The sequence below is a fragment of the Barbatula barbatula genome, assembly GCF_947034865.1.
Source record: "Barbatula barbatula genome assembly, chromosome: 11".
Classification (NCBI taxonomy): Eukaryota; Metazoa; Chordata; class Actinopteri; order Cypriniformes; family Nemacheilidae; genus Barbatula; species Barbatula barbatula.
In genome coordinates this window covers 5,595,416-5,621,840 of record NC_136774.1, presented here as the reverse complement: position 1 = coordinate 5,621,840, position 26,425 = coordinate 5,595,416, and the positions used below count along the sequence as shown (strand labels likewise).

General features: G+C 38.5%; 2 protein-coding genes and 1 pseudogene across 3 annotated transcripts in view; 1 reads left to right on the top strand and 2 right to left on the bottom strand.

The window, feature by feature from the left end:
* Positions 1-99: 99 nt before the first annotated feature.
* On the top strand, positions 100-24,757 carry acsl2 (acyl-CoA synthetase long chain family member 2). The gene is made up of 21 exons (XM_079467752.1): positions 100-256; positions 7,681-7,925; positions 8,359-8,473; positions 8,870-8,934; positions 9,023-9,124; positions 9,427-9,526; positions 9,656-9,834; positions 10,085-10,117; positions 10,557-10,608; positions 10,755-10,828; positions 11,255-11,332; positions 19,526-19,660; positions 19,746-19,880; positions 20,296-20,391; positions 20,491-20,563; positions 21,959-22,047; positions 22,481-22,597; positions 22,733-22,876; positions 23,019-23,120; positions 23,242-23,313; positions 23,823-24,757. Exons 2-21 carry the CDS (start codon positions 7,683-7,685, stop codon positions 23,961-23,963), a joined length of 2,145 nt encoding a protein of 714 aa, XP_079323878.1. The 5' UTR covers positions 100-256; positions 7,681-7,682; the 3' UTR covers positions 23,964-24,757.
* Positions 12,351-17,443, bottom strand: LOC306900614 (patched domain-containing protein 3-like; annotated as a pseudogene). Its single transcript, XR_013788340.1, has 4 exons — positions 16,719-17,443; positions 15,932-16,059; positions 15,714-15,859; positions 12,351-14,009 (listed from the first exon to the last, which is right to left on the bottom strand). The product of XR_013788340.1 is annotated as a patched domain-containing protein 3-like (transcript).
* bin3 (bridging integrator 3) overlaps positions 24,521-26,425 on the bottom strand; it is a 39,054-nt gene continuing 37,149 nt past the window's right edge. The window contains exon 9 of the mRNA XM_079467754.1: positions 24,521-26,425. Coding sequence (XP_079323880.1) covers positions 26,279-26,425 — 147 coding nt within the window. The 3' untranslated portion in view covers positions 24,521-26,278.

Sequence of the window (26,425 nt, the reverse complement as noted above, 5' to 3'; positions counted from 1 at the left end):
ACCCCCAAAACATGTTAAAATGTTTTTTTAAAAGGGTACATTTTTCCAAACCCTATCTGCGTCCCTTCGTTAATATTGGCGTCAAAGACAGACACACGCACGCTGTCTGCGCAGCGCGGCGCGGCGTTATGAGGAATGAGGGCGGTGTTTGTGGGAAGAGGTGCAGAAAATAGCCGCAAGGGTCCGAGAGGAATCGAGTTGCACAGTCTGAGGACAGAGACATTTTAGGAGGACTGCTGGTCCAGATTAAACACAGGTAAGAGCCGGTTTCTTTCAACTTTTGAACACTATGTGTGACATTTGATCAAAAACGTGGGAAAGTTCGTAGTTTCTGTATGAAAACACTAAGAAATTGCCTTGGAACTCACATTCATTCATTCATTCATTGACATCTTTATTCAACATTGAGATAATTGCTCGCACGAGTGTTAAGTTTGTCAAATTTTTTTATTACACAGCATAACTTTGTTGTGGCGCATCTTTAATAGTTTACTTCAGCCCGCCGCGACACGTGGTATTTTGTAAACAAGCCGAACTTTTTAAGATGATGTTTCTAAACACGTATAAAGAAGATTACCGAATAACAATGGACGTTTAAATGACGAGACAACAGTTTAACGAACTATTGGAAACTTTCTGGTTATTGAACTGTTCACGGGCATGGTTTGTGTGATGAACTACACCTGTGGTGTTACTCTGCCAGGACGCGTGTCAAATAAAACACATCCGCTGAAACATAATTGAAACGTTGGTTGTGTTATATTATGTAGCATGATCTTTATTTAGTGCTCTTCGCATGTCATGCTGGGTAAATTGAGTGTGCTTTTGTAGCAATGATATGCTTGGAACCTATGACGTCATTGCCTTCAAAACACTGTGATGCATCAAGAAGATCCCGTCTTGCCTCCCTAGTAGAAGACTCAAACCACAGTGTAGTTATAGCATGTGTAGTCATGCTGAATGAAGTTGTGCTGGTGTGACACTCACACGATCTATAATTCAACAGTTTGTTTTGTAGAGCTTGATTCATACTTTGAAAGCCATGCAATTTCGGTTGGTATGAACCGCTCCAAAACCCTATAGGCAATAGTTCGCAGCTCTGGAAAATATATGGAGACATGCCCTTCCATTCCAGCGTCTGATCAATTTAAACAAAAGGAAACCTCAGGCGTGACATGATGTCGCCAAACAGCTGAGAGCATGCCAAGATGCATGAAAGCTGCGATTAAGGCTTATTCTGTCAAATATTCGTTTTTTTGCTTCATTGGACACAAAATTACAAAGGCATTTGTCAATTTAGCTTCTTTCCAGAGCTATATTCTCGACTCCTCTTGAAATGAGTCCTTGTTTGACCGCCATATGGTACCCAACCCTTTGGCTTTGACTCATATGACAGTGTGACATTTCGCTATATGTTACATCAGAAATAAAGATGCATTTCCAAAGTCTCTTCCTGCTCCCAGACCGTTATTTTACCCAACGTGGCCCAGTCCCCTTTCCCTCTGCTTTCCAAATCTTTTCAGTCTGATTCTGTGTTCTTCATGCTTCGTTTGTGAACCACAGCCAGAGAACATCAAACCGTTCTCCCATACAGTCCTCTCTATTATTAACTAGGGGTCCTTACATTTCTCTTCATCTTTTCACTGGAGATGTCATCATATCCTCCATCATATCCATATATCCACTTTTTAACCTTTGTCCAGTCTCCAAACAAAATCTTACTGCTTAAAGAGTTGCTTTGTTTATCTTTGTAATTTGGAAACGGATATCTCTCGTAAGATCTAAACAAATGAGGCAATGGTTGAGTTATAAAGTTAATGCGGATGGATCACTATAGTAATTTGGCCCTAGAAGATTTAGGCTTGTTTAGAGTCGAGTTCTCCATTTCGAGAAAAATAAGCACATTCGAAGGAATTGTTGAAATGTCTTCGCTAACTCCACCAGAGACATGGGATCCATCTGCGGTGAACAAGAACTTAATCAAAGTCTCTATGTAATATAATTGCAACCGGAGATTTAAAAAATCTTTCATTTGTGATCATTTACTGTACGTTCTCGTCTACTACTTGTCAGTTTGCACACCACAATGACCTACATTCTGTCACTTCCCTCTTGAGGTTTTATCTTACACACTTGGGAATTTGTGGTTCCTTGTGGATGCTGAATGACTTTAGTCTAACAGTGTGCCTGTTGTTCCTCAGACTTTTTAAGAGCTTCAGACATGGCATCAGGTGGTTTCTGTTGCGCAGTTGGAGGCTGCAAGAAGTTAGTAAAAGTTATGGGTGTGATTCCCAGGCAACACGCATACTAATATGTATGTAACTATCACCGGTTTAATGGTTTACCGTGATGAAAATGTCCAACGGATAGTATTACGGCGTCTTATTTAATTTACCGTTAAACTGTACCAGTGTTACGGCTTGAAAAGCCCTGTTCAGCATCAAACAAAGTTATCAAGAGTATAATGTGCAACATGAAACGTGGGATTCGTTCATTTATGTCAGAAGATTAAATCGACATCAGGAACAAAATAAGGCCTATTCACGTCTGCTCCTGTGAGTTTGTGATGATGACTTATTAGGACTTTAATCCCAAAATGTGCACATTTGTTCATATTTCTTTATACAGACCCAATCATTTCTATACATTTTTCATTAAATGATGAGCTTGAAACTCTGTTCAGCTTTTTTCTTCTGCTGTAATAGCTTTTATGACCACAGATCAGTGTTGCCAACTCATTTCAATTGAAAGTAGCTAAAGCCTAATGACGTCACACGCTAATTTGCATATCAGTGAGGTCATCGCGCAGTATCTGACAAGCTAAGCAGCTAAAGTCCGTCTGTGATCTTGTTTATGCATCTATAAAGTCATTGCGTTTTAAATCATAAATGCTCAAACAAGGTCAATAAGTGGTTAACTCTTGGAGACACTGTTTCTGAACTGAATGTGCTGCTTCTCCCTGCCGCTCACTGAACACAGTAGACAGAGAGAGGCTGTGCAGGCAAAAACTCGCTCTCGTGAAGCAGCGGAAGTGAAGCAGAATGTTTCGCTAAATCGCAAAGCTTATTCAAAAAGTAGCTAGATTTGTCGCTAGTCGCTTTTTGAAAAATACGTCACTAAAAGGGTCTGAAAAGTTGCTAAATCTAGCGACACTGCCGTAGATGTCATGTTGCTTTCTCCTGGGTCCTAAAGACCCCCCCACTATTTCCCACAATTCAGCAAATCATCCATCTGCGTGTGTTTTATATGAAAATCGTTTATGTTTATATTTACTCACTTAAGGTTGTGTTTAATCTGAACTACGTTGGTAAAATGTACCAACAATCACTTAAAAAAACTTTAAAGCATATACCATAAAAACCTGTGGTACAATTTAATATTATTTAAGATAATCTCAATGTGAACACCAGCCTACCAAAATGTCATTAACATAGAAGTAAAGTTGTATTGTTGTCTTGCAAGTCAGAAAAAAACTGACTAGAAGCATTTCTATGACTGATAGCGTTTTAATGGTGGCTTCAATTCACTACTGATCAAACAAGTTTTACCCTTATTTCGCGGTTATATTATTGACATGTAAAAGCCTAGACCTTAAATATATGATGATGACCCCATTTTATAAAAGAAAATGAGTACTATATTCAGAACAATATGATCGTTCAAAGCCGAATAAAAAAATGTATGAGTAAAGCCCTAAAATAATTTAATAATCACAATGATTTATTAGACAATTAATCATCAGACAAATTTCATAACTGCGACAGCCCTAGTTTTGAGTCGGTTTAGTGGTTTTGTGTGTACGCAGATATTTCTTGAGATGCCGGCGTGAAAAGGAAAAAAAAGACTGGATTGGGAAAGCTTTGGTTTTGTGTGGATGTGGCTTTAGAGAAGCATCAACATGCTGCACAATCTGAAGTATTGATCTGAAGTCTTAATAGCACAAGCCGTGCTCAAGACTCATAGATGTGGCTTTATCACCAGTTCACCAGAGGTAAAATAGCCACATGCCACAATGACCCTTGATGATCACAGGCAAGCAGCACTGAGACTTTACTGTGTTTGTGCTCTCTTTCCTGAGCTCGAGCTTAAGATGTTTTATGACACTTTCAACTGTCTTGTAATCAAGTCTTGTTTAACCGGTCCAGACAGGAAGCAACACCGTCCTGGGAGTGCAACCACAAAACGTTACTGTCATCACATGTTAGGAATTCCCAAATGTTCTATCATATCTTCTGTATATAACAAATATTACCAAAGTATAGTGATAGAAGAGCCAGACCAACTCTTGTTTTCTCGGCTGCCGTTTATGTACGTGCTGGTGGAGCATAGCAGTACCAGGCCATGTCGTTTTCAGAGAACGGCGATAAAATGCATAACTCAAATGTACTGTAAACCTTTGCCAGTTGCATAAATAAATAAAAAGTCAGCAAACAAATATGAGTGTTGTGATAACCAGTATTTCAGAGAATTGGCTTTTAATAGGAAAGCATTGCTATAGGCTTTTAAAAAAAGCATTGTTTTCTCACAGAAATGAACCTAATAATTCACAGTTGAGTATACAGTGACAAAACAAACCCTAAATCATTAGTTTGAGAGTAGACTCTTATGGTAATGCATTGGTTTCGCTCCTCTTTCTGAGTGTTGTGTTGGTTTTTGAAAGGTTGAGTTTGCTTCTATGACGAAGGTTGTAAATCTGTAAGCCTTTCTTTTCAGTTAAGCTTTAGTTCATTTAGCATCAGTTTGAGTAATAGCTTCTGTCCCTCTCTGCTCTCTTTGTTCTCCAAGTTCCCAAGTGGCTGCCCAATAGTGCCTGTCTACCTCTGACAATGCCCCGTATGAATAAGAGAGAGAGGGGGGTCTGTCCTCATCTGGGATGCATAATCATTTTCATCTTCAGTGTTTGTGAATGTTTGACGGAGAGAGGGATGCGCATGCGGAAAGGGATGTCCCCGTTTAGAGTTGCATTGCTTTTGAAGCCTTGGCTTTAAAGTATAGCCTCGTTTCGGGCTACAGTATGTGAGTCCCAATACTTCTGTAATTATATATCGATATGTGAGCCAGTCAGACCGATTCAATGGTTTACTGATAAACAATGTTTTTTTTTATTAAATGTTAGGTAATATTTATTCTCAAAAACATTTGAAAGCATTAAAACTAGATTTCTTTAAGCAAAATAAAATAATTTTTACTCTTATACTTTTAGGCTATGTTATTACACTGCACAACTTTGCTGTAATTTAACAGCAGGTTTGCCAGTAACTTACTGTAGATAAAATGTACAATTTAGTTTTAAGCATAAACTTACCTAGTTCATATGTTTTACCTTCATAAAACAAGACTAAATATCTCGGGTTTGTTATGTAAATGTATCTTAATTTAAGTAGAAAAATGCTTAGGAAGTTGCAGTGTTGCTATGCCAGTCTATTTGAAGTGTTTTAATTTAGATAAAAGTCATTGAAAACTGTATTATTGGAAAGACTGTATTATTGGAAAGACTGATATTTTTTATGTTTAGACTCTATCAACAAGGGTTTAGTAAAATATAAACCGATGGTTCAATATATTCATAACAAATTCATTCACTGAGCATTTTTATGTCACGCCAATAGCTCAAATTATCACGTCCATAAAGCTGGAATTGCCCGTGGAGTTGCGAATCTTTCGAGCTAGCAAGGACAAAATCCTAAACAAGTTTTACAAATACCATGGTGGAGGACGAGAAGTGATGACATCACCCTTTATCCTCCTGTTCTTTAATAGAGGGGGGAGGAGGAAGTGGGTGAGAGGTTAGAGAAGAGAGGGGGATTTATTTGGGGTGAGAGAATGAAAGGGAGAGAGGGTAAATGGCTCTGGAGAGGAAACTGTGGGACTGTGAGTCCCAGGAAATGAGTGTGTTTGTGTTGTCTCATGTGATCGTGTGGACCCACCACATCTCATTGGCAAACACAGTCACATTCGCTTGCACAGGAGCCTCCCCCTCACCCCATTTCATCACCCCATCATTGCCTACTGTGCACTCGCCGTCCGTCTCTATCAGCGAAGCTTTATCAACGTCGGTTACTGGTCACCTTTAAAATAATGACAAGACTACATTCTTCCACACTTCTCTCATCTTCATCGGTCTCATCTCATTTGTATGTGTAGCATTCACACTACACCTGCTGTGTGCTTGTGTTGGCTGTGTGTGTATGTGTCCTGCTAGCTGTAAATGGCCGGGAGTTACCCGACCGGCTGTTGTGGGACAGCCAATCATCATGGCTTCCTCCTGACATTGTCATGGGGCCCAGAACATTGGTTGGCTTCTCTGAGCAAAGTCGCTACGTTACAACAAACCCGCTAGACAAAAGTACCATTGAACTTTATATGCTGCATGATTTAAATTCCATGTTTGTGTGTTGGATATCATGTTTCTTCCAAGTTAAAAACATCCTTTATCGCATTTAAATATAAGGAATGAGAGATATGGGTTTGAGCTCTCGCACCCATCAACTGGTGTTACCTTGTGCAGAGGGCACTCACCACTGGATTTTGTCATTATAAACTACATTTCCCATAATCCTTTGCCCAGACTCATCAAATCTCAATCACATAAACCTGTTTCTTGTTTCCCTTATCTATTTCTATTTGAACCCTGTTCGAAGGCAGTCACAAATCACAATTAATCTCCTGTCAATACTTCCTATCAATAATTAAACCCGACTTTAACTGTACCGTAACTTTGGTTTGCTGTTTTCGAGTATATAACTCACTCTCTGCCTATTTCCTATTTTATTCTCAGGGTAGACAAAAATAGTCAAATCTGTCATAGGCTATAAGTAGGCTATCTGTTTAAATATACTTACTCCCTGTAACCGAAGACTCCTCCGTGAGATGTCTGTATACTTCGGTCTACTTCAAAGACTTGTAGTAATGCTGCTCTCTCGGGTAACAGATGCCAATTCTCCTTATGAAGCCAAGAACCTCCAAATAAGACGAATGTTTTGTGATGGACCCCCTTTCTAAAATGCATATCTATGTTTTATGTGTAACGAAACACATAAACTGATGATAAATGTTATATGTCATAAAACATTATTACAACAAGAAAATTCAGGGGTTTTCTTAAAAGAAAAGGCTCATAAACAGGCATTTCTTCTCAAAAGGTTCAAACAGGTTTGGGTAAATATGTTCATGCAGTACACAAAGTATATAGTGTTCTTTAGCCAAGGCTATGTGAGAGTAAATATGGGAGAATACATATATTTCTTTCTTAACTCGACATTACTAAGCTTCGCCTTTTTCGAAGTCACTTCATCTAAAGCGCATGTGCACACGAGAGCCCACCCCAGAGAATCATCAGTCAATGATTGACGATTGGCTCGTTTCACTGGAAGGTGGGAATTCCTTCGCTGGAGCGGCCATATTGTGCGTTTCATTCATCCCCATTCATTGAAACGGCAGTGGCACATCTTGTTTATATTAATATCTTTGGTTTGAACCCTTAATTTCATCCTAACTGTTATAGTGGAACAAAAGCAAGGTTTTGTGCAAGTTTGAATTGTAAAAATTGTCAAGCATGACACTAGGTGATTTAAATGGTTAACAAAACAACATTTCTTGTAAAGTAGAGAAATAGACGGCCCGAACGACCATATTTGACAATAAAATGTATTCTCTCTCTTTGTGTCTTCTCTCACTCAGCTATGCAGTTTCAGGAGTGGTTACGTTCTCTCGGTTTCAGTGGAGATGTGAAGTCTGAGGTGGACAATCTGAAGAGCCTTCTCCCCACACTCCCCACGTCCTTCTCTCTGTCCTCTCTCTCCGTCTCTTCATCATCCCTCATAGGTTTAGGCGCTCTCGCCTCTCTTACAACCTACTGGCTGGTGACCCGACCTCGACCCATCCAGCCTCCCTGTGACCTGCAGGCCCAGTCCGTACCTGTACAGGTGAGTGATCTGATTGATGCTGGCCAGGCCGTCGTGTTTTTTGAAAACACAAGGGCGTGAAACCGTGTGCTGTATGCAAATGTAAAGGTTTCAAGTAGTAGTCACAATACATGACGGTTAATGGGATCCAGTTATTGTTTTGCAAATTAAACCAATAATGTTAATTGCAGTTATTTGCATTAAAGTTGAGTGCATTGAATTATGGGAAGCTTTAATCAATGCAATGAAATTTGTTGTGGACTGAAATATTTTGTTGAATTGTGTCTAGAGAACATAAAATCTTGCACATTTCTTGAAAAAGTGAGAATTTATTCTTTAAAAACTATCTTTAACAAGTTTCCTTTTTTTCCTTTTAGAGATACCCATGATGCAACAATAATGGTTGATGTTATTACTAATTTAGCATTTAATTTATTCTGCGTTTGTGTTTCAGGGAGTGCCGAGCTGCAGGCGATCAGCTTTACTGAAAGATGACAATCTACTGGAGTTTTACCATCAAGACACTAAAACAGCCTATGACATGTTCCAGAGAGGACTTAGAATAGCAGGTCTGTGTGAATCAAACTGGTGCTCAAACAAGCCTCCGAGACCATTTGCCATGAGTTTTCCTAAACCGCACGCCCTTGCCTTTTCTCTGAAGATGTACGTTTGTGTTTGTGTTCTGGTAAAGGCAGTTAAACTAGATGAATTCAATTCCTCTCCATTTATTTATTATGATGTTCTGCAAGCCATGTTTGTGCACTTTTGTTGGAGGTTATTTCCATGCATGAAACATCAACAGCACTTATGTTAAGAACAATTTAAAACCCAAACACAAAGCTATTTTGGAATACCACCTACAGCACGGTTCAGTTCAAATGTTATATTCAACCGATCACAATGAATGACTACTGACAGCCACACACTGCGATAACTACCAATATAAGTGTCACTGTGTTGTTCAGGAGATGGCCCATGTCTTGGCTTTAGGAAACCAGGAGAGCCCTATCAGTGGATATCCTACACTGAGGTGAGAATATCGCATTGACACTTTTACTGCTTTGTAATAATTGTTCAGAAATGTAATACAAGCTATTTTAATGGTAAATATCTTACAGGTTGCAGAACAGGCACAGGTGTTGGGATCAGGTTTGCTAGCGAAGGGTTGCAAACCAAACCCTCAACAGTTTGTGGGCATCTACGCCCAGAACAGACCAGAGGTATATTTTACAATTCATTTAATCTCATTCAATTCATAAAAAAGGATAATAACCTAATATAATATAGACAAAAATGGTCTCGCCATGGAAGCGTAAAACAAGCAGACTCATTCAATTCATCCAACAAAGTTGCATATAAATGTATTGGGATTTAAAACACTTAGGATAAACAAGCCTTTGTTCCTTTTTTTTATTCACAGATTTTAGTTATGAATGTTATGTATGTTATGTACAAAGCGATTCATTGTTTTGTGTATTTTTTGGTAATTGTTGTTATGTTTGTCTCTCTCTGCTGGCGGCAGTGGGTCATTGCAGAGTTGGCCTGCTACACATACTCTATGGCAGTGGTGCCACTGTATGATACACTGGGATTAGAGGCAATGGTTCATATCCTAAACCTTGGTCAGTATGACCGACGCAATCCCATATACACTTAATTCTATAACATGATTCTGTGATGTTTGTTTGATTTTTATAATGGCATCACTTTCTACAAGAAATAACGTTGTTTCTAATAATCCTTTTCTCTAGCTGAGATCTCTATGGTGATTTGTGATAAGGAGGATAAAGCTGAATCTCTATTAAAGAACAAGGAGAAAGGAGTGACGCCCACCCTTTCTTGTTTGGTGCTTTTTAACTCTTTTAGCGCCGCCCTGCTGGAGAGAGGGAGGAAGTGCGGTGTGGAGATACTACAGCTCTCGCAGTTGATGGTAAGGAACAACCGTAGTAAAACAAAATCTAAATTTGGATCTCTGTCATGTTTAAATGGAGATCTGTAGATAATAAAAGATAAGTGAAGTTAAATGGATCAAATATAATGTTTTATTTGAACATCACATACATTTGTCACATACACATCACAAACATGTAGTTTTCTGTTAAGTCTACAGTTTTGATTTGTTAATAAACACAGCTATTGAAGATGAGCGAAGACGATATGTTTGTTTGTTTGTATTGCAGAAGCTGGGAAGAGAAGATTTAAAACCACCTGTGGTAAGAGCTCGATTTCATCCAAATGACCAAATAATGTTTGAATAAAAATCTTTGAACACTGTACAAGACCAACATCTGGTCCTGAGCACAGCTGCACCATTAGCACTAAACCTTAGCCTTTAATATGATGGGCTGTCCAGAGTGTTCTTACAGGGCTAACAGGATGTTGTTTTGCAGCAAAATTAGTTTCACAATGACACAATTGACTTTCTTTTACAACATGATTTGTATAAATGATACAAATAAATAATGCATTACTGAAATGTTGCATTTAGGTTTGGTCCACATGTATTACTTTTTTAAAATAAGAAATCAAAGAATTATTTTCTATTTTCCATGTTTGACTTTTAGAGACAATGATTTAGAAACAAATTGACATCTTTTAACATTTACTTTAGTTTTCACTATTTTGAATGTTTGTTTGTGCGTTTTTGTTTAGCCGCCTCAGCCACAGGACCTGGCTGTGGTGTGTTTCACGAGTGGGACCACAGGTACTGCTTCCTCCAAACACTGCTCAGCGCCAGCTTTTGATCTGCTGAACGATAGGCTTAACTAAATGAAGCCATGTTATGTGCTATAAAAAGGTATCTGATATTTGTGTTTATACGTCGTTATTTTGTTTACTGATGTCATGCAGGAAAGCCTAAAGGAGCTATGATCACCCACGGCAACATCGCCTCCAACACCTCCTCTGTCATCAAAATCCTGGAGGTCAGTTTCCAATGCTCCTTCATTTAAATGTCGTCTGTTTATCTCTTGATGTTCTCTGATATTCCTGCTTAAAGCTTGTTTTTGATATTTTCTTAGTTATCTGTATTAACCTGTTGCGTAACCTGTATTTGGTTAATACATTTCTTTCAAATAAGATGTTGTGGCAATACATGTAATGTATATTTAAGCCATATAATGCACAGCAATTATTACTGTAGAAGAACATCTCTAAAATAATGCATTCGGGCAAATACAAATAAAAATGATTTGAAGAAATGTTCTCTCTAAAAAGTCTTTTAGAGACATGTTTTTAAATATAACTCTTTCATATAGGTTGTTTGTTAAAATGATATAATAATTGGCCTTTATGGAATTATAGTTGAATTATAGTTGTTTATATCCTGTTGTTTTGTATACATACGGTAGGGCTTCTTTGTGATTCGTCAAGAGGATGTGTCAATCTCGTATCTGCCTCTCGCCCACATGTTTGAGCGCATGATCCAGGTAAACACAACCTTTTTTTGACATTCTATACATATTCTGCCCCTTAAGACTTTTCTCAACAATATCATGACACGACATTTGCCTCCTATAAGGTTTTATAAACCTGATATAATGCAAGACGTGATTGGATTATACCCATTTACATTTGATTGTGTTGTAAGGGAATAAAGGCAATGAGAGACTTTTGTGTCTTTAGTTTGTCCCAGGGCAGGGGATTTTCAACTGAGGTCCGTAGACCCCCAGGGGGCGTCTAGAAGGTGTTGGGAAAAAGAAAGATACAATTATTCAAGTCTACTAAACATAATTGTTTAATTTTTTCTCACTTTAGTTAAATTTCTTCGCTCTCAAAGTAAAAGTTGCTACAGGAGAAATAGATTTGAACTGTCTCTTCAGGGTTATATACATCCAACCATTGTAGCCAACTATTCACATTAATATGGAAAAAATATGTGGTCTTGACATATAACATTTATCATCAGTTTATGTGTTTCGTTACACATAAAACATAGATATGTATTTTAAAAGTGCTTTTCTGGAAAAAACACTTCCAGCATATAGTTTCTTTTGCAAATATTTACCCTAAATGATACAGTATTTGTCCATATATATCATGGTTGACCATATTGGCTATCTGCAATTTCACATTTCAATGCATAAAAAGAGAATCCCCTCATCAATGCTGTGCTACGAGTTCCTCAGCAGTGGTGTGACAGCACAAGTTAATAAAGTCTGTACAATGTTCTATAGAAAACTTTCATTTTCCGGTATAAATCTTACAAATTTGGCTTTACATTTATTTGAATACTAATCCATAGAAAGAGGACAAAATTGTTTTTCAAACAACTTTTATGTAGTGACAGTTCATTAACTTCGGCTGTAAAGTCAACTAACAGAAAGGCAAGAAAAATGTTCAGTGAGACAAAGAGTTGTATCTAAACAGACAGTTTCATTATTATTTACATTTGACATTTAGGTAGTTACACAATCACTGTAAAGAATCGTCAAAGCAACTATTCCATCAAAATATCAATTATATAGGATGTTTCGGATATGTTGCTGTATTTGTTCTTCATTAGGCTGCTTTTTCATTTGAGTAAAATTGCATGTTTTGATGGGTGCAGAATTGATGGAAATATACATGTAGCGCAGTTAATAACAGTCTGGATCTATCGGAAGTGCTCCATTCTCCAGTGCGATCAAAAACATGATTTTAAAGAAGGTTCTGAAGATGTAGCTTTCGGCAGCAGCGAGCGCGATTACTCCCGCGATAGTGGACACTGCGCCTTATATTATTGGGTAGCCCAGATTATAGATAGCATCTATGGCTTTGTCGTTTGCTGAGCACTCTTTGCTTGACACAAATGCATAGGATATATGAGCAGAGAAGTCCACTGTAAAACCAATACAGATGATGAGAATTATCATTGATATAGAGTCCAAACTAACATCCCATAATGCCATGAAACCAGACACGCCCACAAAGACGGATGCAATAGCAAATGTCACCCACACTGAACATATGGGACTTGGGATCAGCAAGAGCCCAATAAATAACATGCCACATGTAGTGAACTTACGTTTTGGATTGTGGTACTGACTATGACTGCATGTTGGTCAAAATAGATAAACATAGGGTGGTACACAGTTAGTTTAACGGGCGTCGGCAGCTTGTCACAGTTTTCTGCGGTTTCTCTGAAGGCTTTTAGCATGTTCTTCTCATCGATTGCTGTGCTGATGTTCACAGTCTGAATGAACATACGTGATGCAAGAATCTGAGTGTTTGTGAAGTTAACATCTTGATCAAAATCATAAAAACTGCCATACTGACTTGACATAAAGTCCGTCAAATGTCTTTTGAACATGGTTTCATTATTAAAATCGAAACCAGCTGTTTGTTCAAACTGCATGTACGCATCAAGCCAAGAAATCTTTGCGATTTCTGAATCTGTAGACGCCACTGATAGATTTGTAAAAGTATTCAGACACTCGTCAAGGTCATCGCGAGCAGATGAATTCCAGTATTGAAAGCGTTCATCGGTCATAACTAACATGACGTTGGGACCATAGTCAGAAAAAAACTCCTCTTCATCTTCATAGTAAGCTCTGACATATGAGCTGTCCGCTGCTAAATTTTTCAGATCAAGTCCTTCCTGTAGTTGGAAACATCCGTAGATGCTGATCGTTAGAAAACCAGCATAGATCACGCACACAGAGACCTTAACCCAAGTTTTTGTCAGAAAAGGTCCATAGTGCTGCTTAAAAAACAAATCCATAGGTGTTTCTAAATCCGTATGCGTGTTTTCATTATAAGCACCGCCAATGCAACAAATGTTACCAGAAGCGTTGTCACCGGTGGCTTTAGGAACTTCCATAAAGGTCAGCCAGTGTTTATTACCTTTCTCTCGCCTTCCGTTCAGTGCAAGACAAGCACCGAAGAATGTGATGTTAAAGACGTAACAGAAGAGAATAGCTGTACTAGCGTACAAGCAGAAAGATTGTACTGAGCGGAACGGCGTTGAGAGACCAATGTAGAACGAGAGCACGTCCGTCAGAGTGGTGATGGTGATGGACACGGCACCCTCTTTAAACGTTTCTGCTAAGCGCTCTTCAACTTCTATGTCAACTCTAGTCTTCTGCCAGCAGGAGATCAGGATGAACATATCGTCAACTCCAATACCTGCAAGACAAAACATTTTACTGTGTAAATATAATGCGCGAACAGAGGTGGGAAAAGTACAAAAACTACTAAAAGAACTACTACTTTAATGAAATTGTACTTGAGTAGATTTTTTGAAGGAGTACATTTTAAACAAGCTACTTTTTAATAACAAAGTAAAAGTTCCTTAGTTACTTTTAAAAAGGGGGGGGGGGGCTCTCCTGTTTTGTGCAACACCAACAATAGTCATTGTGCCTAATTTTATATATTAAAATGCATTACAAGTGCACTGCAACTAATTGAGATTTTTTGTTTATTTTTGTCTTGTTTTGCAGAAATATCACAGAATCATATATAAAGAAATATTAACTAAACAATTCTTAAATCAATAGACATTTTCTTCAGAAGCAAAATTAGGTGGTCTCGCCCGGGGTGCAATTCAATGAGGAACCGTCACTGCTCAAAACTATATGTCTCCGTTCGCTATTATGATCATTAAAAAGCTATTTTTTTCGTATTAATCGCCGTTGTTTCTCGCTTCTACGCCAGGTTTGTTTGTCGGACAAAAATGGAGGACAAAATGGCGGACAGTCATAGGGGCACATAATATCGGCATTATGTTTGGTCCGATTGCCTGTCAATCAAACTTCTTGCGAAGGGTGAATTGTAATGGGGAACTGTTATTTGATTAAAATAACCCTAAAATAACCCTAAATAACATTTTGTCCTCTCCATATTCGTCCATTATATTGAAAAAGCTTTGAAGCTTCATTTACAGAAAACATGGCATGTATAACCTAATTATTAAATATATTTTTTACCACTGATATCAAACATCAACATAATAACCGAAAATTTGTTGTTCTTAGTTTATAGATGCATTGAGGCACGTGAGTGCTTGTCCTTATAATAGAGTTCTATGCGGGGGAACGTCGCATGCAATGGTCTGTGCATAAAATTGATTAATTTAACATTATTCTGTTATCATAGCAGGTTTTTCTCCAGGTTTGAGGCTTTGGGGGACAATAATTTTTGAATAAATAATATATACTCAATCAATCTAATGTTTTTTCAGGCAATTTACTAAAAATGTGCAGTGTTTGACGCTAAATAAAGATGTGTACAGCTCAGTTATGTAGATGCGCTTTAAACTACAGATATAGTCTGATGATTTGATTGGTTCATTATGTCATGCGGTCGGGATGGAACGATGCCAAGCTGGATCAAAACCTGTCATCCTGTGGTCACTGCACTGTTGCTTTTCTGTAGTTAGACTCCGAGAGAACGAATGCTGCCATTTTCACCACCATGGGAATGGCTAAAAATACTATTTGGACATCTCTGCAGAACCCAGTCTTTTTTACCCACAACACAAAAGAAGTTGTGGCGGCACCCATTCACGTCTGTTGTATTGACACAAAACCAATGCAAGTGAATGCACTGTTCGGTTCACAACATTGTTCAAAATATCTTCTTTTGTGTTCTGCGGAAGGAAAAAAGTCTGGGTGAGTAAATGATAATAGAAATGTTATTTGGAAGTGAGCCATCATGCTTTTATCCAAAGCGACTTATATTGCATCCTATACATTTATACATGGGTATGTGCAGTCCCTTGAGATCGAACCCACAACCTTGCGTTGTTAACGTCATGCTCTTACCGCTGAGCTACATGAAAGCTTTGAAGCATGAATGTACAGGTAATGTTTATACTGGTAATTTGTTTACCAAGAATCAGAAAAGGGACCGTGGCAACTGTCATGGAAAAAGGCGTTCCACAAATCAGCAGCAATCCAAAACTGACTAGCACAGCCATCCCAGCCGAGATGACTCCAGCCACAGCAATCCACACCTTTGTCCTTACACAGTCCAACCTGGAGGTAGCAGAGAGATGCTATAGTTCGATACATATGTGTTAATTTCCCTTAGAGCTTACTTTATAATACCTCATACAAAAGAAGACTGCAACGCTGATGGCCAGACAATATGTGATTGAGAAGAGAGGAATCACAGAGTCTAAGGTGGCTTCTAACTCGTCCTGTCTAGACTTAGATGTAAAGTAAGACACACGCACCTGCAGAGACAATTAAAATACAATGGATGTTTTAAATGTGCTATATAAATAAACAGAGTCGACCAACAGAGTCGTGCTGTACAGAGTATATCAATAAAAGTAATAAAACACAGACTATAAAACACACATAGTAAAATGGAGAAGGTTCTTCCCCGCATACCAGGTCAAAGAACATTATCTATTTTTACGTCTACTTTCTTATCCTTGACATTTAAAGTTGAGGCAGTTCTGATGTGGACTGGGAGACTATTCCACAACTTGGGACCAACAACAGAAAATGGCGATCTGTTTTTAAGACGTCGGATCGGAGTCGGCGGATCTGAGCGCTCGCGAATGAGTTTATGGATGTAGTAACTACGATAGGTACTGTGGAGCATGATTGTGAAGAGATTTATATACATACAGTAAAATTGTAAAATCAATTCTGTATTTCACAGGCAGCCAATGCAATAAAATCAAAAAAAGTTGTGATCGACTTATGTTTGCGTTTCCCACAAAGAAGCCGGGCCGCTGCATTCTGAACCAACTGCAAACGTGAGACACATGACTGAGGTGCACCGATATACAATGAGTTGCAGCAACCCAATGTACAGTACTTTAAATAACAATTATGCATAAGAAGTTCATTGGAGTATGAGGAGAAAATCATGTTTACTTACCGATGTATTCTTTGAATACTTAGAGAATAATTCAAGGAAACCATCAAGCCACTCCGAGTTTTCCTTTTCTGTTTTTTTGTTTAAAAAGTAAAAAAGCCGGACTGCTTTTGCAGTGGCTATTTCTGAGCTCTTTGGCTTTAGATCAACACCGCCTAGATTCGTTACCATGAATGTTCCATCATGCATGGGATACTTAATGGATGTAGAATTAATTTGACTAGAGTTGTAATTTATTATGTCTAAAATTGGATTCGACATACATTTTCCTTTTCTCCGGGCACAAAGTTTTTCAAAAGTGACATTCAAATTTTTGACTTGGCTGTCCAGATCAGTAATATCATTAAATGCTTTATCTGTTAATATGTTTGTTTTGTTTTTGTCCGTAATTATCAAAGAGGCGTACGATCCTTCAGACAAAAGCCGTAAAAGAGAAAACTCCTCCGATTGTGGGAGATGTTTCCTAACAATCTCCCTCTCGAGCTTGGCAGGTCCATTCACTGGTGTGAACTGATCTTCGATATTATTTGCCTTCAGCTTCAAAAGAAGGATGAAGCCAATTCCAAGAGCTGCCGTTGCGCATGAAGCGAGAAGAAACACACACGGATAGCTACCAATAACACGACCAAGCTTTTCAAAGGCAAGAGACAGAGGCTTTTCAATGCAGTTGGTTTGACACTTTGGCATCGTGACCAATCGTTTTCAATATATCTGTTGGTCTGTCAAGCTCCGGCAGCAGTAAACTGAGTAAATCGAAAGTGTGTGTGGCTCTCACTTTTAAGTGTTTGAACTGAATTTTTGGTTACTTATTAACATGTTTATGGTTTTAATGAGTCCCCCAGTAATAACAAAGGCTGTTTATTTTTAGCATATGGTGGGGTCATACAGCACTGCGGGGCTCAAACACCAATGCAGATAGTTCCATCATGCTAAAGTGCGACATATTTTTTGTGACGATTGTTCATCGTAACTATACCTGCTACTATATCGCTATTCCATATATTGTTTTGGGTGTGCTTTTCTTAGCCATGACTCTGACGACTGATGATTGACATGAAAGAAACAAGGAAGAAGGAAGCCAGCAGAAACGCAAGCATGTGTGACTGGGTTTTTTTTATAATATTAACATATTAACAGCCCAATCTAGCTCTTATCACAGACCAGGAACTATAAACTGCGATATTTCTGGCTTTTCCCCTCACGTAGCAAAAGGCAATGGAGCGATAAATCGCTAATTGAGGACGTAATGTTTGTGCCACAGCTTCGATGGACAGGTACATCTAAAAAATTTGTAATATCATTAAAAGGTCAATATTTTTTGTCAGTCATTTCAGAAAGGGAAACCAATATATTATATAGATTCATTACACGTAGTGAAATATTTCAAGCCTTTTTCTTGAGATTTTGATGATTACAGATAATTAAAACCCAAAATTCAGTGTCTCAGAAAGTTAGAATATTACATTAGATCAATAAAAAATATTTGAAACAGAAATGTCAGGCTTCTGAAAAGTCTTCTATGCCTCCATTTGCATGAATTACTGCATCAATGCGGCGTGGCAGGGAGGCGATCAGTCTGTGGCACTGCTTGGGTGTAATGGAAGCCCAGGTTGCTTTGATAGCGGCCTTCAGGACATCTGCATTGTTGGGTCTGGTGTCTCTCATCTTCCTCTTGACAATATCCCATAGATTCTCTATTGGATTCAGGTCAGGCGGGGTTGCTGGCCAAACCCCAAAGGTCATTGAACCAGCTTTTGGTACTGTGGGCAGGTGCCAAGTCCTGCTGGAAAATGAAGTCAGCATCTCCATAAAGCTTGTCAGCAGAAGGAAGCATGAAGTGCTCTAAAATGTCCTGGTAGATGACTGCGTTGACTGTGGACCTCAGAAAAGACAAGTGGACCAACACCAGCAGATGACATGGCAACCCAAATCATCACAACATGGATGATTTCACTACAGACCACAATTCCTCTGCGTTTCTTGGTTTTGCCTCAGAAACAGCGTTTTTGATATCACCCCACAAGTTTTCTATTGGATTAAGGTCTGGAGATTGGGCTGGCCACTTCATAACGTTAATCTTGTTGGTCAGGAACCAAGATGCTGCTGTGTTTGGGGTCGTTGTCTTATTGAAACACCAATTTCAAGTGCATTTCCTCTAAGTATTTGAATGTACTCAAACTGATCCATGTTCTCAAGAATCCCATTCACATCCCCATATCATGATGCTTTTGCTTCACTGTCTTCACATTGTACTGTGGCTTGAAATCACAGCTTGACAAACTGTCTGTTCCCCCCAGACCCAAAAAGAACTTGCTTTCATCAGTCTACAAAATATTGCGCCATTTCTCTTTGGTCCAGCCAATGTGTTCTTTAACAAATTGTAACCTCTTCAGCACGTTTTTTTTTCTTGCTGCATTCGTTCTTAAATAAGGGCCACTTGTTGACCCCAGTTTTCACAGAATGATTTGCCTCTAAAGGAACAAATTTAATGTTGCCTCAAAAATAAACTGTATAATTATTTCAGTAAACTGAAATAAGTTTGCAGCACTAATATTATAATAAGCAAAAACTCAAATAATGATTTATATTATAGCAACATAAAAAATAAACAACATGTATGACTTTCTTTCCCAGCCTAAAAGGTTTGAGTCTTGTATTTTCTGTATTATTGCATCTTGTATTATTTTAATTTTAAATAAGGGTTAAACAATGTAAAACCCCTTTAACACAGTCATGGGTCTGATTGGGTTATATACTGTCACTGTGGTTAAATGTGATGATATACTTCACTTTTCATCTCTCTTCTTCAGGTGTCGATGTTCTGTCACGGTGCAAGAATTGGTTTTTACCAGGGTGACATCTCTCTGCTAATGGATGACATTAAGACCCTGAAGCCCACCTTCTTCCCCGTGGTCCCTCGATTACTCAACCGGATCTACGACAAGGTCTGTGCCAATGTCAACGATGAGTTTATGGACAGAAAAATGAATAATGACCATTGTAATGATTTCATATATTGATGTGGTGTAGATTCTGGGCTCGGTTACATCTCCATTGAAAAGAGCCATTCTGCATTACGCCGTGAGAAGGAAACAGGCGGAACTGAGCAGTGGAGTCGTGAGAAATAACAGCTTGTGGGACAGACTGATCTTTAATAAAATACAGGTGAACTGCTCTCACATGACAATCATGAAGCTGTTTGAGACGTGAGAAAGCGCCCCCTTGTGGACACTTAACATCTGTAACATCTGTGACATGGGATAGTTCACCCCAAAATGTACATTGTGTCATCATTTACTCACGCTCAGGTTGTTTCAGACCTGTATACATTTCTTTGTTCTGCTAAACACAACTGAACAGTGTCAGATCTCATCCCCCATTGACTCCAATAGTATTTATTTTCTATACAATGGCAGTAAATGGGGATGAGATCTGTTGGGTTACTGACATTCTTCCAAATATCTTTCTTTGAAATCCTGTTATTAAATATTCATCATATTTGATATCATTACACTGTGTATATTAGTCCCTGGTCACCCACCCAGATATCTGAATCGCATCTTTCTCACTCCTGCTGTAGGCCAGTCTTGGTGGAAACCTGCGTTTTATTCTCACCGCTTCCGCACCGATTTCTCCAACTGTGCTGTCCTTCCTCAGGGCCACACTTGGGTGTATGGTGAGAGACCGCCCTTTAAAATCTTAATATTGTAAGATACTGTAGAATTCTGTGTATCTGGGTTATGTGACTTTCGGGATTGAACGTATCTGATTGCAGATTTTTGAGGGTTACGGGCAGACGGAGTGCACCGCTGGCTGTACCTTTTCTATGCCCGGTGACTGGAGTGCAGGTTTGTGCTCACAACACCTTAATCTTCTTGCTTCTATCATGTCTGTGGTGTGTTTGGAATGCTTGTAGTTGTTGGAAAAATATGCAGGATGCATATATTGCACGGTAGCTTTTCTGGATATACATATTTGCATGCAACATTTGCAAAAGAGTGCAGATTGATGACAGAGATAAGGGAAAAACTGTGTTGTTTTTTACAAACAATACTGAGGCAACTGTTCACGTGGTGTACCCTTCCTGCAGTTACTTTCAAGGGCACAAGACGTGTTTTAGAATGCGTGCGCAAACCGATTATAGTCGGTTTCAAAGTAACAACGTAAAGAAAGGTTACTGCGCATGCGTGCGTTTGTGGGCTTCCCTTAACTTCCATTACACATTCACAAATAATAGAGGGTCTGTAGATTATTTCTGATAAGCAAAAGAAACCGATAAGAAGCGTTACTTGGCTAAACTTGCCTCTCCAATATATTTTTATTTAGACTGCAATATCAAGCTCAACCACTAAATGTAGCGATTAGTCTTCTCGGCGCTCAGCTGCGAGGAGCCCCAGGGAGGCCGATCCGAGGACCTTGCTAAACCAAAATCCATGGATGTTTTTGGAAATAATCATACAGCTGTATCTGTCTTTTATAAATGTGATAAAACTAAAGACTCTGTGGATATTTGAAGGGTGCGATACTAATCTGTAAGTACTCAAGATTAAAACATGAGCTATACAGAAACCGTCTACTCAAGATTAACATGAGCTATACAGAAACTGAGTTATGGCCGCTTTAAATGAGACAAAACTACAGGACTCATTCAATACATTTTTTAATTACAATTGTATTAAATAAACGATTTGTTGAATTTTGTTGTATTTTCATTTTATTATAGTTAAATAATAATATTAATTGAATTGAATTTAAAAATTAAATATTATTAAATAACATAAACGAAATAAAATATAAGTAGTTTTATTATTAGACACTAGCCAAACACAGACCGGAAGTAAACTGCAGTCCAGGCACGCACATCCGATGAAACGGTCTATAACGTTGTAAATAACATTAAGTATCTTGGACAGACCAATAAGATGTACATTTATTGTTATAAGCTGAGGGAATTACTTTTATTTTGAATGTAGCAGCGTTTTGGACTTTAAGAAAGCTCGTCCTGAGACGCCACATCTTTGAAAGCGCAAGTCTTCAAGTCTCTCCAGACTTACACTATTTGAAATGTTAAGGTGAGGCCGGGTAAAGATGATGGGGGGGGCACGCTTTTCCCGCGGGCTTGACTAGCCTTGAAGTAGAGAGTTTAAATATGACTATGAACGTGATGGTTTGTCATTTCTTTGTATTTCCCTGGAATTCCCCTTAAAGTGAGCCCTGTTGACAGTGGTGTTCATGTTTCTCAGGTCACGTCGGAGCTCCTTTACCCTGCGCCATGGTGAAATTAACTGACATCCCTGACATGAACTACTGTGCCAAGAATGGAGAGGGAGAGGTCAGTGTCTTTATCAGAACTTCTCTCTTTACAACTGATGACATGAGCCTAAGAGAAAAAAGTAAATGATCAAAAGATAAATGTTAGAAGATTTTATAAATGCTAAAATTCTTTTGATATTTATAATTTTTTTCGTGCCTTCTACGCATCTGATGAAATAAAAGTAAGGTCACCATTGACTGTCTGATTTGCCTTCTCAGGCACTCGATAAAGCAGTGCGAAAGCGATCAATAGGACTTGTGCACTGTATGTCGAGTTCTTTGAAGCTTTGTGTTTGTGTCACATGTATTTCAACCGTGCCCAACCTTTAAATCTTTAGTACATGCACATATTCGAATTGTCACATGACCAACGCGAGGGTGTTTTGGCTTTTTCCCTTCGTATAGTCACGTGACCAACGCAAAGGTGTTTTTGCTTTGTGCACGTGTGTTAGATCTGTATCCGGGGTCCCAGTGTCTTCCGCGGATATCTGAGAGACGAGGAGAGGACAGGAGAAGCTCTGGATGCTGACGGCTGGCTCCACACTGGAGATGTGGGACAATGGCTGCCAGTAAGAGACGATCAACTCAAAAAGCCATATACTTAATGTCGTGTGTGGCAAATAAATGTACAAAAGTGTCCAATTGTAAAATTTCAGATGAATGTATATTTTCCAGTGTAAGCATTGTTATGTGTCTGGTCTCAGAATGGGACACTGCAGATTATAGACCGAAAGAAGCACATCTTTAAGCTGTCGCAGGGCGAGTACATCGCTCCAGAAAGAATAGAAAATGTCTACACTCGCTGTGTTCCAGTGCTACAGGTGTTTGTTCATGGAGATAGTCTACAAGTAAGTGTGGACGCACGCACGCAAATGGTGTTTGTATGTCACATAGGTTGCTCACCTGAATATCAAATCATTTATGCACCTTTTGTACTGTCTGGGCAGTCCGCATACTAGAAAATGACAATAATTCTCACCATACGTTCAGTCTCATCTCATAGGAATCGTAGTTCCAGACCCGGAGATGTTTGTTAACTGGGCCAAAGAGAGTGGAATAGTGGGATCGTATGAAGAACTCTGCCAGAATCCAGTGAGCTTTCCCACTGTACACGATACACTGCCATCTCTGTAAACTGAGACGGATGTGCTCAGTCAGTTCAGACATTCTCAGTTCTTTCAGTGAATAATAAAATATTCGCTTTGAACAATAGGACGTGAAGAAGGCTGTGCTGGAGGATATGACATCAGTGGGCAAGGAGGCGGGGCTGAAGTCATTTGAGCAGGTAAAGGAATATTAACTAGGATCGATAACCACACAACTGCTTTGATTTTACATTTGGCGAAATGTGGTCACAGTCCAGTACAATGAATGTTTTTGTTGTCACAGGCCATTTTGAGGGATGGCTCATTTTTATCCACAAGGGGTCCTTGGCCTGAAAAAGGCTGTGGATCCCTGATGCGAGCAGTCCTTTATCTGACATACAGTACTGGTCAAAAGTTTCAAAAGGCTTTTATTTTGCATTTTATCAAGCAGTGAGGTCTCACACTGAAATGCTCTTTTCAACAGTGTTGAAGTCGTTTTTGTCTTTGCTCATTTTTAAATTTTGCAATAAACACCTTCCATTTATAAATTATTTTAAGATTTTCTAGACTGAAAAAGACACAATACATCTAGAAATGTTGAATAAATGAAAATTCCACGGTGGTATATTACATCAGGCAATGAAAATATATGATGTACATCAAAGCAGAACTTCATCTTCATGTAAACTTCATGTTTCATCTTCCTCAGGTGAAGGATTTATATCTGCACCCTGAAATGTTCAGCGTGTCAAACGGCCTCCTCACGCCAACCCTGAAGAGCAAGCGCGTGGAACTACGAAGAGTTTTCAGTGAGCAGATCACACAAATGTACAGTAAATCCTCCATATAGACCTCGAATTGAGACAGTACAGCTATTCTGCTGCCAAGCAATTCTAAACCAGCCTAACAGTAGACTTTGTAAACAAGAGAAGCTACTGAATTGAAACTTTCTTTAATCATTTGTATTGTGTATATGTGTATTAGCACACACTGACGTATACCACATAACTAGAATCAGAACAGGGACCAGAACCAGAGATTAAAGCTGCTTTCATATTCAAATGTTCAGACATTAGCGGTTTTTATTTGTTTTTAGAGTAAGCTAGTTTTGTTGTTGTATGATATTCCTTAGTGCCAATTGGTCAGTTTAGCCAGTTTCTATAGCGTAGGCCTGACGGTTCATTCCTGGATCAGGAATGTCTGGGCTGAGGTTTCCAAGATATGGGAAAGTTTTCTTGGACGGCACAAATTCTGACTTCGCTCCATAGACACTATTAATAGCTGTGAGTGAAATTGCAATGATCCTCTGTGTGAATTTGAAGTCCTCTTCATCTCATTTGGTTTGCTGGCAAATGAAATGTCTGACTTTTTAAATGAGCTGAAAATGTTAGACTAATACCAATTTATAGAAATGTACTGTATTTTACTCTTTTTATTGACAGAAGAATAAAGATGATACATTTTCATACTTTTTTGTAAGCGTTCCAGTTTTAAAAAGGGCTAGTTCACTCAAATATGAAAATTCTGTCATCACTTACTCCCCCTCAAGTTGTTCAAAACACTAAATAAAAGATATTAAGAAAAATGTGGGGAAACTAAACGGTTCTGGGGCACTATTGACTACCATTGTAGTTTTTTTTCTGTACTATGTAAGTCAATAGTGCCCAGAACCGTTTGGTTAAAAACATTCTTCAAAATATCTTTCCTAGTGTTTAGCAGAACGATGAATGTATGAGTAAATGGCAGAATTGTCATTTTTTAGCGAACTATGCCTTTAATGTAGTAGAAGATTCATTACACCTCTGAAACGATGTTAGATTTACAGTAAAGCCAAAATCAAATGAATGTGTTCAGCAACTAGACTGTGCATAAATCCAGGTCTATTTTCTGTTGCTCATGTTTGCTAACCTCCGAAAGATGTTACTTTCTGACAAACGATAGTCTTGCAGTAAAATCATCCTTGAAATCCATACTACCAAACACAATATGAAACGAAACAAAATACTTGAATGAAAAAACAGGTTTGTTAAAACATCAGGCTATGATTTCAGTGTGTCTAACAGAGACTCCCAAACATTCAGAGTTAAACGATAAGCCAAAGATAGGAAACAATACAAAGATTAAGCACCGCTTACACTTATCATCGGGCAGACACCATTTTCCCCCAAATAAACTGACAATGCATTACAGGTACACGTTTAGGTAAGAGTTTGGCATGAAAACTCTTGACCTTGGTGTGGCTAGCAACAACCAAAGGCACTTGAATTTAAATATTCGCTGCATGTCAGAAATGAACCAGTTGTGTAAAAAACAATTACGCTGAAACTTGAAATACTACAAATAAATACTTTGTCAGTATTGTTTCTGATCACTCTTGATAACGTTAAAACAAAACCGATTAAAATATGCGACTTATTGGTCCTACTTGTGGATTATGGCTACGAACTATTAGTATTCATAAAACATCGGTCTTCATTAGTTTACAAACGGAGATGAGAATAAAATCACAATCACGTAACATTTTTTCATCTGTCAGTAGAGGGAGACAGAGTATAAGTCAAATGCATGTGGTCCTCTCAAGAATCGAACAGTTTGACAATTCTACTAAACTGATTTACATTTGTCATAGATTAATACATCCTCTCCTAAAAGCTAAAGGGTCTAAATTACCTGCAAGATTCCAGTGTTACACTATTTCGTGATGACACGAACAGACGGGAGAATATCTAGGATAATAAAACGGGGGGAAATATCTCATGCTGTAAACTAAACTTCCTTCAAATAATGGACAACTTAAAAACCTTTTACAATAATCTGCCCGAATGTCAACTTCCGCTGTAGTGATGTAATAATATTAATATTAAGTTTGTTCAACAAAAGAGTTGAATTTTTTAACAAGACATGGACATTGAGGAATAGACTTTCTGAATCGACTCATTTCATAAGAACAATGACATCAGCTAGTGTTCCTTCATGCGTCATCGGTATGAACGAGATTAAAAACAACAGGCTTCTAAAAACAGGCCAGACCAATAAAGAAAGAAAAATAAATACGTAACAAATCCATCCCCGCTTGAGGTGCCTTAAAGAAACATCATCATTAAACATCTACTTGAAGAACAAACGAAGACATCTTTGTAGCAATATGACAGATTGTTTTCCAGATCAGTCATCGGCCACGATGGACAGAGAGCGCAACTCGTTCAGCTTGGACTCGTTCTCTTGTTTTCTCTGTTCATCTGTCAGCCCACCCTGGTCAATCTGATCGGTCAGTTCTGTGAAGATCGTGTGCATCTCTGTAAAATAGGCCAC

Coding starts and splice junctions, on each gene's coding strand:
- acsl2 (XM_079467752.1), top strand. CDS start 7,683: ATGCAGTTTCAGGAGTGGTTACGTTCTCTCGGTTTCAGTGGAGATGTG. Junction 19,661..19,745: donor TCAACCGGATCTACGACAAG/GTCTGTGCCAAT, acceptor GATGTGGTGTAG/ATTCTGGGCTCGGTTACATC. Junction 23,121..23,241: donor AAGAACTCTGCCAGAATCCA/GTGAGCTTTCCC, acceptor TTTGAACAATAG/GACGTGAAGAAGGCTGTGCT.